This window comes from Dermatophagoides pteronyssinus, unplaced genomic scaffold, assembly GCF_027571235.1.
Source record: "Dermatophagoides pteronyssinus isolate colony J.1.1.1.1 unplaced genomic scaffold, Derpt_VIB-CSIC_2022.12 sq0005, whole genome shotgun sequence".
NCBI classification, from domain to species: Eukaryota; Metazoa; Arthropoda; class Arachnida; order Sarcoptiformes; family Pyroglyphidae; genus Dermatophagoides; species Dermatophagoides pteronyssinus.
The window spans coordinates 900,702-914,305 of record NW_027461529.1 but is presented as its reverse complement, the minus strand read 5'-3'; the positions used below and the strand labels follow the sequence as shown (position 1 = coordinate 914,305).

Here is a 13,604-nt window from a genome sequence, read left to right as displayed (position 1 = left end):
TCATTCAAGATATCAATCATTCAATTATTATTGCAAATGGAAATTATACAAATTTATATCAAAATGAATATTGTGAATAATAAAAAAAATGATTATCTCAATTTTTTGTTTTTGCGTGGATTTATTTCTCTCTTTTGGCTTTTTTAGTATTTGTTATTATTTCACATGATAATGTTTGATGATAATGATGATGGTGTGTGGAGAAGAAATATTTGGCGCCAATCAATTTGTTTGTATTTATTTTGAAAGAAAATTTCATTCAAATTCGAAAGATAATATTTGTATCAATTAAATGATTGTATAAAAATGTTTGGCAAGAAATTTAAAAAAGAAAAATTATTATTATTCGATTTCACTATATTACACAAAAAACACATTCACATTCTAAGAAAAACATAGGGAAAAAATGTCATTTTTTAATCTGAAGTAGATTTTAGATTAATTAATTAATATTATTCAGGAAAAAAACTAGGTTTAACCAACAAAATGAAAAACAAAACAAAACTTTTTTCCATTACACGAATGAATTTAAATTTTTTGAATTATCTGTGATGTTGACGGTACGTTGTTTAAATGTTCAATGATTTTATATGAATGAATCTTTACGAGAAAAAACCAGACGAAACAAAAAAAAATTTCCGCTGTAAAAAAAATACAAATTTTTTCGGCTTGTTCTACTACCCACTTGGGGTGATTGTAAACAGACACACGCATAAGTATAGAGAAGGTTGAACCGGCTGAATTGACTATTGCTTAGCCACAATAAACCAAGGCCGAGGTCAATCTTAGCTGCCGAATCTATTTTACTATTAATAATTGCATTCACTTTTTTTCTTTTGTATTTGACTGATTCAAGTCCCAAGAAAAACATTTTTTTTGGAACTTGAACATATAACAGCTGCAGCTGGTGCGTAACATAAGAAATCAAGTTCCAAATTTTATCAATTTATTTATTGATATTTGTTGATTACAGGTAAGTATGTCTTATGTGAAAAAACACAGGAACACAAGTTGACACTAAAAGATTTTATTCAAAAAAATAATATCACTTTCTTCCTTTGGTTTAGTCAAGTTTTTTTTCTTTGTCCAAAAATCTGATTTGTAATTTTTATTTAAAATCTCGATCATCTGGTCAGAAAAAAGACCATTGTTTTTTATCATCAAGGATCAGTCAAAAGATTGTTCTATAGACAAAAATTTAGTAATTTTTTGAAATTAAAGAAAATCAATCAAATTCTGCCATCTAGTGATTCGAACAAAAATTGTTGAGCAATGAGAACTGTTTTTTGATGATAATCGTGGCGATGTAAAGGATAGTCGCTCAGGATTTTGATCACCTTTGATGGACAACTCCCTTATTTTGTCAACAAATCATTGCTATCAAGTTATTGTTTTTTTCCTAATTCAAATTTATTTTATAAATCCTTTTTATATGACAAATAATTGATTAAAAAAATAGAATAAAATTTATCAACAATGGCCGAACCTGCACCAATCCGTCCGCAGAGGATAATTCGAGCCAATCGTGAAACGACGGTATGTTTTGTATTTGTATTCAAATTTAAATTAAATTCTCGTGTTCAAAGGGTGGTCTACTTATGTCGGTAATACGATCGTTGACAACATCACGTGATTCAGCCGATCGTGATCGTGAACGTTTAGAATTAGAAAAAGGATTTCAACAATGCGATGCAAAATTAAATGAGCTGATTAGTCAACATGGTAATGATCTTTATAAGGTGATGACCATATTTTCTACGATTCTCACAAATTTAAGTCGAGCAAAAGAACGTCTCATTGATACACGTGATAAGTTATTGAATTGTCAAAAACTTTTACATTGTAAACGCGAAGAATTGAAAAAACTTTGGCTTGAAATTATTGAAAATCGTGCCGAATTCAATCTATTGGAACGTATCGAACGTGTAAGCGCCTTACCAAGACAAGTGGAATCCTATGCCGATAAGAAACATTATCTACATGCCGGACAATGTTGTGTCGACGGATTAAGGCAATTAGGATGCTCATTATCATCACCATATTTATCATCGGTTGGTGAACTAGATCAATCATCATCACAAAATTCATCATCCGCAATCAGTGCAAATCAATTTGATTGCTCCTTGGGCAAGATTGAAGCTTTGGCCGAAGTGCGACAAGAATTATTGGCTAAAAAAGAGATGCTATTCGACAAATGTATCGAAGAATTGCATAGACATTTATATGCGATTACTACTGAAAATGTACGAAAACAATTTCAAAATGAACAACAACAACGACAGATACGAGAAACATCGAATTCCAATCATAATCGTAAACCATCAATTATTTATGATAATTTTCAATATGAAAATCAGATGATCAAAGGTAGTGTGAATTTTCTATTGAATTTATTTTTAATTTGAATTTTTCTTCATAGGTGTTTCACAACCGACCACCATGCAAGACGAAAACGATTTTGATGCATATCCAGAAGAGGATAGCCGACAATTTATTTCAATGCTGACAAAATGTATTGGTCTTTTGAATAAAATACCTGACGCTGTCAAAATAATCAAAGAACGTTTTGATGAAGAATTCGTTAATGTTGTTATTCGTACAGCACAGGATATATTGATTTCCAATCAAAATGATTCAATAGCCGATAGTTTAGCTGCTGCTAATACTAATCAAATGTCATTGATGGATCTTGATGCTGATGGAATACCCGATGTATCATCAATGGCTAATGTTAACTTAGTTTCATCACCAAATACCGGTCAAGATTTAGTCGTCTTAACGTGCACAAGATTACTTGGTTATCGTTATAATGGATTTAGCCATTTACAATCATCCGCTACCGATCATCAATCATTAAATTACTCGCAATGGCCACGAACTTCCCTTCAATTGCGACAATTGTTTGATATGTTGATTCGACAATTTTTTCATATTATGGAATTACATAATACAGTCGTTCTTATTAATCTTAAACGAATCGAATCTGCCCTTCACATGGCTGCGATGGCTGACAATATGAGCATTCAAGATCAGAATGATATCGATTTGAATTCATCAGCTGTCAGCACGGCTTTTTATTCATCGATAGACATTTGGTCAAAAATACAATTGCTCATACAGCAATTACTAGATTATTATCTGGATATTTCACAGATTTCTGGCCAAACTTCATCAGCTGGTTCTATAGGTAATGCTATGAACTATAATCGAGTTTCATCAATATTGTCATCGGCTGCCGTTAACATGTTGTTCGGATTAAGCAGTACGGGCTCAACAAACTCTGCTGGTACTGGCTCTGTTGGCGCTGGTCGTCCTGAGAATATCTCCAGTTTTTTCTTGAAACGACGTCCAATGGTTGTTGCCGGTGCCATGAATGCTGTTAATGTAATGATGTCAAAAAATATTTCGAATTCCTCAAATACATTCACTGCTAGTGATTCTGGTAGTCAAACCACAGGTGCAAGTGATCAATCCGATTCTGGATCTGGTCCATCCGCTAATGTTTCAAGCACTATTGTCAGCGGAACCATGTCTAATCAATCTGGAACATTACAACCTGTATCATCTGGACACAATCTTCTTCATTCATTTTCTCAAAGCCATTGGCGTTCAAATCAATCAAATTTATTTAAATTTGATCATTCCACACAAGCAATATCGTGGAATAGTTTTCTTCAACAGCAACAACGTCAATCTGAAACAAGTACCGATCAACAAGTTGAAAATAGCTCCACAAGTAATGACCAAACTGATTCGGATAATAAATCTGTTAATCAACAACAACAAACGTCGACAGTAAATACTAATATTAATCACCGTTTATTTGATTCACTTCGATCGATTTGCCAACCGAGTCCAGATAACTTAGTTCTTCTCTATGATACATTAATGGAGCATGTGCGTAAGTGTCCAGTGACAACGATATCTAGCAATAGTACCGAAACAGGTAATTCGAAACAGCAGCAGATTAGTACTTTACATTCATACTTGATAACCAGCTCTGAGAAATTCACACAACATATCAATTCACAATTGGAAGCAATGTTGGATCAAGCTCAAAAAAGTCTTGAATCTGGCGTAACTATATTATTGCAGCAACCTGTAAGCAAAACGGATCAATCATTGAATGCTCAACGATCAAAACAATTGCCAGAGAATAATGATAAAATTTCCGGATCCTCTGATTCTGGTGATCAACAATCCCCCATGACACCATCCGGACCATCAATCACTATCGGTCCTGGAAATAATGTAACATTGCTTTTATTAGAATCAGCCATATTGGTTGATGTAGCAGTTCATGATTTAAGTATGTTGATGGGAACTATGACAGAATATCGACAACATTATCTAGGACACATTTGTAACGTATTAAATGCATACAAAGATGCCTGTACACGTTTATATGATACGGTTACAGCTGAAATGGTACAACAACCATCGATGGCCTCGACATTACAGGCAAATCAATCGTTAATGGGTGGTGTATCTAATCTTGATCTTGCTGAATCAAGCCATACTTCAACAATTATGACTAATGCCGATCAACGAAAATCAATCATTTCGGCATATTGGGCACAAAATGAAGACATTAATCGATTATTAAAATCACAACCAAATTGGATTCAATTAGAGATGGCAAATTCACGATCACGAACAACGAACACGGGAGGGACGACGCCCACTTCATCGATGAGATCGCCTCAACGATTTGGTGGTGTTGGTAATGCACCGTCACGTCGTCAAATGATGATGATCAATCGCCAAATGTCGACATCAATGTCATTCGATGTTGAATCGCCTGAGGACGTCCGACAGCGAAATGCAAGCGAAATTGATATTCTTATTAAGCTACTGTCACAGGAGATAACTCAATCGGAATTACTTTGGAATCCAGGGCAATTAACTTTATTGGGCAACATGCAACAATCATTTGAATGGCTGGCTGCACGTTGTGATTATTTGGTACAAAAGATTCAATCAAATGGATCAGAACAAAAAACATTGGGATCCTCATCGACTAGAAAAAATCGCATGGGTTCGACGAATGATTCTTCTGATGTACTCATAGCTACGTTGAATCAATTGATTGTAGATTTTGAAGAACTTGGCCGACTATGTCTTATGGTATTACATTTGGAGATACGTGTTCATTGTTGTTATCATTTACAAGCACTTGATGCTCAATTTTTCACTACGCCAGCACCAAGTACAATGATGTCTACTTCGGATCATTCTTATAGTGGTAGCAGAACATCGAATGCAACAAACAACACATCGACAGATCTATCTGATGATGGCAGAATAATGCCATTATTAGAAGATTTGCAAAGGATGTATTTTGAGATATCAGCTTCTCAACTTTCACCAGTCAAAATGGGATACCTTTTTGAAGGTCTTGGCCATTTAATGGCGACCAAATTTATCGATTCAGCTATGGCTGTGCGACGGGTTAAGCCTAACGGTATAAAGCGCGCTTGTCGTGCTATTTATGATATTCAACGACGATTATCCACATTAACTAAATCACGAGAATTGGCATTAGATTATGCAAGACAATATTTTGAAATGTTATTATTAACACCGGAAGAAATATTTTCTAGTATCATTGAACGCGGAAGACAATTCAAACCTCAAGAATATATCAGTGCCATTACATTGTTACATCAAAGTGGATTAAGTCAAACGGGATCGGAAACCGGTATCAACACAATTATGACAAATACATCAACATCAAACATTAGTTTTGATCAACATCAGTCAAATCAACAGCTACAACGGTTGATAAAACGATTAAATCATATTCTAGCTGAAGTCATCTCATAATGATATTTATCACAATAATGTTGATAATTATATTCGTAAATTATTTTAATAATTTATTTGAAAAAAAATTAATAAAATTGATATATCCAAAGGATTTAATAAAGTTATTATTATCATTACAAGTCATTCTTTGCTTCTCATTCGTGTTAATAAATATAGGTGTTTATTTTCAGGAAAATTTTTATTTTTTTTCAAAACAATTGATTCCATATATTGTGAGGTATTTCATTTATTATCATTCGATGATATGTTGCCATCAATTTTCAATGTATCGCAACGAATGTTCAATAAGAATGGCCGATAATTCCATTAGAAATTCATCGAATACAATTAGATTATAGACAAGTTGATTGAAACGATTAACATTCTGTGCTTGATCACGTTGTTCACGAATTTCTCGTTGCTGTTGTAATAAAGTTTGATTGATGAATCTATTCAGAATGAAAACAAAAATAAGGATAAGAATCGATTAATTCATAGTACTTTATTGGGGATACCTGATACCACCGGGAACCACTTCCAACATCTGCCCAGTAGATGAAACAATAGATGCATTACTTGGTCGACGATTCAACGTTGTTGATGTTGAAGATGATGAATTTGTTGAGCGAAAAAATAAATTTTTTAATAACCCAAACGCTTTATGTTGAGATCCTAAAAAAGTATAAAATAAAATCAGAATTTTTTAAATCGCACGATAGGTTATTATAAAATCATCACCGAACATGATGATTCATTTACCTGTATTATTTGTTTCGTTCGATGAGGATGCGTTTGATGATGATCGAAGGTTTGTACTACCACCACTATTATTGCCGACCAATAATGAGCAATCAACTTCTCCTAATGGCATTGATTGTAAATTTGACTTTGCTGCCTGAAAAACTGTCTCAAAATCCGGTATTTCATCACAATAATTTTGAGCTTCAATACTTAATTTTTGTACTAAATGAATAAAACATGGTACATTTTTTGTTCGAGATAATGTTTCATCAAATAATAATGATAATAGTAATTTATGATGAAAATGACAAAGTCTAGTCAAGAGGCCAGTCAAATGTAGATTAGTGATGACTTCATTTTCAAAAAATTTTTCAAATTTCATAAATAATACGGTTAAAAATGATCCGATTGGTGATGGTTCAGACCAATCATTATTAGTACCATTATTATTGTTTGATAGGATGTTCATCATACCAAAAAATGACGGCTTATTTGTTTCAACTTTATAGTTAATTTTTTTCAATTTAAAATCATAATAACAATTTTTCATTTTAAATCCGGGTGAAAACTTTGCTAATAATGTATTTTGTGTGATAATATCATTGATATCGATAATATCGTCACCCATCAAGGCCGTCATTATTGATTGATGTTGTTGTTTATGATCACAATCATCATGATTAAGATCATTGTTATCATCGTTGACATTATTATTATTATTGCCGTTTAGATTGCTTCGATCAATCGTACAAAATATAATATTTTCATCATGAACTTCATTAAGTAAATGACATGGTTCATTATAAGAATTTCGCCATGTTTTTGTTGCTAAATGACATTGTTCAAGATTTTGTCTGGCATCATTCAAATAATCGATGTAATGAAGAAAATAATCAGAATGACATTTACAATTTTTTGATGAATTTGATTCGATTGACGAAATTGATTCAACCTCAATATTCATTTGATGTGGACATAGACTATTAAGGTAATAGGATATACTAGTTGATAGTAATTTTTGTGCAGAAATGGCGAGCCAATTTTTTTGATATGATAGATATGATTGACTTTGTGCATAATGTTTTGATGACATATTGTTTTCAACATGAGATTCTTCTTTCAAATGTCGACCACGCATTAGATGTCTGTTTATCGAAGATAAATTCAAATGTATGAAGCAAAATTTTTCACAAAAAAAAGAATGACTTACTTGAAAATTAGTTCATAAAGTAGATCTTCACAATTTAAATCCAATAATGTTTTGAAAAATATTAATGTTACCAGTGATAACTAAAATTGATGAATATAATAAGTTGAAAAAAAATTTCTATCAAAAAATTTTACCTTTGATTTAGCTGTAATACGATTGATCAATGTTGAAATAATAAAATTGTTGTCATAAACTTCAAAACAAAGAAATTCAAGAAATATTCGTATCAATTTCGGTTCACTTGTTGTTCGAATAAATAGATCCAGATAGGCGGTTGTCGTTATAATCTCATCCAAAGTGTTCTAACAATATAAATTCAATTCAATTTATGGAAAAAATTAAGATAAAAACAGATTAGTTATAAACAGCAAAATAATTTTTTTTTCACATTTATTCATTCCAAAATCAAATAATCCTTGCTAAACTAAACAAAATTTCATGCAAAAAAACTGTAACAATTTTAAAAAATACGAAAGAAATGTTTGACCCAGCATACAATTTCATGCATTATTAAAGCATAACACAACCACCACCAATAAAGCAAATGAAATTCAATTATTATGAAAATACCCACCGAATATGATGGTAATGTTTCAAGATCGTTGATAGAAACATTTGCCACATCCTTTTCATAATGATGATTGTTTTTTTTTGCAATGGAACAAAAAGAAGACAAAAATGAGAAATGAATATATTCGTCATAGATTAAGAATATAAATCTAGTTCAAATCGATCAATCATGTTTGAGTGCATCGTATGGAAAATGAAAAATTCAATTATACAAAAAATGGAAAAGAAAATATTGAATCTGTTCATCATCACCCTCGTTGTTTGTTTCTTTTGAATTTTTACTGTTAAAACTGTTTTTTTTTGCGAATCCAAATACAAAGACACACAAAAAACTATAAATAAATCAATTACCTGATGTAATGCTGGTCCAATTACGGAGATTAAAAAACCATTAAAAGTATATTTTAGCAATTGTACTTGTATGATTGGATGAGACATTTGTACCACAGCATTGCAAAAATCCAAACATTTTAAAAAATGATCAATTTCTTTTGAATTGGTTAACAGTGCATGTTTGAATTGATATGATTGATATTGTTCAGTATTAATCTTGCTGTTGATAGAAAATGATTGATTATTATTGTTGTTGTCATTATTATTAGCGGCAATCAATACACGTGGTAGTGATGAAAAATGTCCACTTAAACCGGTGGCCAATATCGGACAGAAATCTGTTTTATTTGCAACAAAATATGCTAAACGTTCATCATGTCTTGACATGGCTAAACAAAGTAATATTGCATCACGTGATTGTTGTCCAATTGGACCATCACGATGAACGAATTGTATCAATAATGAAAATAATGGAAATGAAAAATTTTCACAATCATCTTGATTATCATTTTCTTCATTTTTGTTCGTTTGTTCATTATCACAGTATGGAGTAGTAGATTGATTATATGAATCTAGACTAGATTGTTGTTTTGGCGGTGGCGTATTATCGGTTTTATGATGATTGCTATTCAATATCATATCATCATAAATATCATTCGATGAAGATAATTTTGTATTTGGGTTGTTGATTTTTGCAGAATATTTTTGATTAATAATAAATACATTTAATAGACGATTATTCTGGCTAATTATTACGCATAATGTATTGAGCAATAGGACCAAACGTTTTTCAATCTCAACAACATAATTATTCATCATTGTATAATTGGTCATTAAAAATGTTGATAATGATTCTAATAAATAGATCAATGGTTGAAAGAATGATGGCTTAAATAAGACAATATCGGTTTGGCACAACTGACTAATTAACAATTCATAGAGCTTTAATTGTTCCAGATACATGGCATTTTTCCATTCACCGGACATTTCTGACCATTGAAATATTTTCTCTAAAATTGATTCATTTGATAGAAATTCCATCAATGGACTTAGTGATGAGGTATTGGATGATTCAATTATCATAGAATTATTCGCATTATGGCTACAACTATGATGGCTACTATTTTCCGATGTTGTCGATGATGATGTATGCTCAGTTTTAATATCGCTCATACTAGCAGCTGTACGTACATCATTCACATTTTCTTCCATTAATAACGAAATCATCTGTTCAATATGATTGACAATGCTTGATAAATCATCGATTGTAATATCATTAAGAATTTTACATTCCATAATAGACCATGCCTGTATCCAATGCATTCGAAATGAATCTAATATGGCACTTTTTAATGATTCACTATCTTGTAATGATGAATATCGACTACTATATTCATCGGTCGTTGATAATGATGACATTGGATGATGATGATGATGGTGATTAATCATTGTTGATGATTGATTATTAGATGTTAATGATGATGATGAACAATTTGAATTTAATACATCCGGCATGACCATTATTTAATTAATGTTTGTAAAATAAATGACAACAAAAAAAAGCATTAGGAAAAATTATCTTGATGTTGAAACAAAATTTGATCATAGGAAAACAATGTAAATAAGAAACAACGCGTTATAATGCATCAGTATTATATTATTTTTTTGCATATCTTGGATAGACGCCCAAATTTTCGTTTGTTCGTTTGTTACGTTACATTTTATTATGTTGTTTACAATTATCCATCGTCATTTGGTTTATTAACAAAAAGATAAAGATAAAGACAACAACTTGTTGATCTGTTTCATTCGATATAGGTTGTTTGTTTTTTTATTATAAATATTGGTTACCAATAACAACTTGTTGCGTTACGGCCAATAAAAATGACAAGATAAGTATAATGATGAGATAGTTGAGAGTAATAAGAGAATAATAACAACAACAAAATATTTGATCAGATATTGATGATAATATATTTAATTGTCAAAATATTTTATTTCATTTTCAAATATATTGTCGACTATAGTATCACTGTGTGTGTTTTTGTAAATTTGATTGACATGATAATGAAACAGATGAGGATGTTGGTGAATTATGTTGTTTATACAACAGTCAGAAAAAAATTGGATATATTTTTCATTCCATTTGAATGGATTTTTTTCTGAATTATTTACTATATTGATTTTCCGTTTCTATAAGTTGTTCACATTGTATCATCATCAATAATCATTGTCATTATCATTTCAAAAAGAAAATGATTATTAATGTCATAAATATGAAATATCATGGATGATGATAAAATTTATGGACAAAAAAAATCTATTTTTGTAAACTTGTCAACAGATTTTTTTTCGGAAACTGTAGTAACATTTTATTGTTGTTGTTGTTTTTGTTTTTGCTATAACAACAAATTAGTTTTCCGGTTCGAATGTGCGCAAACACACGCACACACACGAATTTAAAAAAAAATTTAATAAATAACAAATTGAATGAAATAAACACAAACAAAATAAATAATCAAAATGATTGATCACAAATGTCAGCAGGTTTTGGAAAAGAACATTATTTATTTTTCACATTGATGATTATGATGATGATGATGATGATGAATAAAATTAAATTTAAATTGAAAATAAATTTTGTTCAAACATTCACAATCGACACACTCACTGACAGTAGAGAGACACACACATACACAAGCAGGTAATTTAATGAACAAAATGGCCAAAAACAAAAAAGCAAAAATATACGAAAACATGAAACAGGTAATGCGAGGAAATATTTTCTTTTTCTTGTTTTTTTTTCTATTTTGTAGAACATTAACGACCGTTATATTGAAAATTTGATTTCATTTGTTTGAGTACAGAAAAAAAATTGTTCATCATCAAACAAATTTGATTTGAATAGCGAAAATTATAATGATCGATGTATACGATGAATGAGAAAATGAAAATGAAAACAAAACAATCAAATGAGGACAACAACCAAAAAAAAACATCGATTCAATTATCGATGTTAAATTATGGCATTCAATTTATTTTTAACATGGTAATGGACAATTTTGATTGATGAACAATTTCTTCTTGGTTCAGATGTTTATTTACTTTCTTTGCAAAGAAAAACCGAACAAACAAACAATTTATTTAATTAATTAAGAAAATTTATAAATATTCATACCTGATTGATTTTTTTTCGAAATTAATGGACAACAATAGATTGCATTAATTTTTTTCGGAAAACTTTTTTTTTGTGGATAAAAACGAATAAATATTATCAATGGAATTATATAATGGATGACAATTGATCGGAAGATTCCAAATTGATAGTTGAACACAAACAAGATTTTTTTTTTGTTGAAACCAATGATGATTGATTTGATCGTAAACTATAGAAAAGATTTGAATCGTAGTTTCACTATAACAACGAATAAAAAAAAGAGAAAATATTTCACAATAAGAAAATGTATCGTTTTCGATGGACAATTTTTTCCAAAATGAAAAATGAATTATTTTTTTGCAATAAAAAAATAATATAATGAAATTCTTTTATCACTAACACATAGATAAAGATCGATCATGATAAATGATAAGATAATAAAACTATGAACTTGTGCATAAGATAAATCAAACCAAAAAATGATAACAACAACAAACCAATAGCGAGTGAGGTGAGAAAAAAATAACAATCGTATATTGTATATAACCTGTCATACAAGTTAACCACACTAAGATAGATAGACAGATAGATGATAGGAAATTGTAAAGTTAACAGAACAAATAAAAACAAAGATAGGAAGATAGAGAGAGTGAAAGATTGAAAGAGAAAGAAAGATAGTGATAGAGAGAGAGAGAATTTAAAATGCATTTCTGGAAACATTGATCAGTAAAAAAAAACAAGGAATTCATTCAACAACAAAAAAATTGAAAAAAAGGTTGAGCAATCTGTACATCTTAAATCCTAAATCCTAATAATAATAATGATCAATGATGATTTCTATCTATCTATCGAATGAATCGTATAAACAAGACAAGATTCGATTGCACATCAAATAACTGAATCGTCATCATCATCATCATTATAGATGGATTAAATACCTGCATGTAAATGATGCTTAATCATCGTTTATGATCATCGTATTATTACATTATGATGATGATTGTTCGATAAAAATCCAAACGGAAATGAAACAATTCTTCAATAATTTTGATTGACGCCGTTTGATGATCATAGTGGCAAATTTAATCAACCGAAACAAACATTCGATTCAATCAATCAGCCAGAAAAAAAACAAATCAAGGACGATACAGACAATTGGTCACCATGGTCACATGTTGAGTTTGTTACCACTTACTGTTTCTTCGGTTACGTTTCATTAAATTCGAATTTTAAAAAAATTGTCAAAAAAATTGAAAATTTTAATCTTTAAATTTTTTTAATAACACAAAAAAAATCAATGCCTACATAATAAACAAACATGTCATTGGGATAAAAATAAATAAATAAATGAACGAATTCAATTTCAATTCTGCATAAAACAGAATTTAACCGTGGTAACAAAATAGAAAACAAAACAGTAAAAAAAAGAATATATCATCAAACAACATTCTACACATACACAAAGAACATTCGCTCATTTCAATTTTAACGAATTCTTGAGAATTGATTTTCTTCTTCTTTTTGCCGCATGTATTGCCATCTAGTAATCAGCATTCGAAACGAAATCATAATTTAGCATCAATTTTGTGAACATTTTTTTTTCTGTTATTTCCGTAAAACAAGGTTTAAATTTTTTTTTTCATCCACTTATTAACAATATGAAATTTTAATTTTTTTTCACAAATTGAAATTGAAAAAGATTTTGATATTTGAAAACTAAAAATATATTTACGAAATTTTCTTTCGAAAATAACTATTGCCACAAATTTATGGAATCTTATGTGG

The 13,604-nt window shown here is 30.1% G+C and overlaps 2 protein-coding genes across 4 annotated transcripts; one reads left to right on the top strand and one right to left on the bottom strand.

Annotated features, from left to right (window-relative positions):
• Positions 1 to 1,270: 1,270 nt before the first annotated feature.
• Positions 1,271 to 5,948, top strand: Sec8 (exocyst complex component secretory 8). Its single transcript, XM_027339564.2, has 3 exons — positions 1,271 to 1,536; positions 1,587 to 2,367; positions 2,420 to 5,948. Exons 1-3 carry the CDS (start codon positions 1,477 to 1,479, stop codon positions 5,824 to 5,826), a joined length of 4,248 nt encoding a protein of 1,415 aa, XP_027195365.1. The 5' UTR covers positions 1,271 to 1,476; the 3' UTR covers positions 5,827 to 5,948.
• LOC113789960 (FHIP family protein AGAP011705) lies at positions 5,847 to 13,297 on the bottom strand. 3 transcript variants are annotated; one of them, XM_075820016.1, is made up of 9 exons: positions 12,758 to 13,297; positions 11,841 to 12,077; positions 8,681 to 11,770; positions 8,334 to 8,384; positions 7,894 to 8,061; positions 7,760 to 7,839; positions 6,568 to 7,694; positions 6,324 to 6,480; positions 5,847 to 6,257 (listed from the first exon to the last, which is right to left on the bottom strand). In XM_075820016.1, exons 3-9 carry the CDS (start codon positions 10,181 to 10,183, stop codon positions 6,083 to 6,085), a joined length of 3,261 nt encoding a protein of 1,086 aa, XP_075676131.1. In that variant the 5' UTR covers positions 10,184 to 11,770; positions 11,841 to 12,077; positions 12,758 to 13,297; the 3' UTR covers positions 5,847 to 6,082. The 3 variants fall into 3 exon arrangements, with proteins under 3 accessions (XP_075676131.1, XP_075676132.1, XP_027195366.2); XM_075820017.1 differs by lacking the exon at positions 8,334 to 8,384 and having other exon boundaries at positions 12,758 to 13,295; XM_027339565.2 differs by lacking the exon at positions 12,758 to 13,297 and having other exon boundaries at positions 11,841 to 12,161.
• Between the last annotated feature and the right edge of the window lie 307 nt (positions 13,298 to 13,604).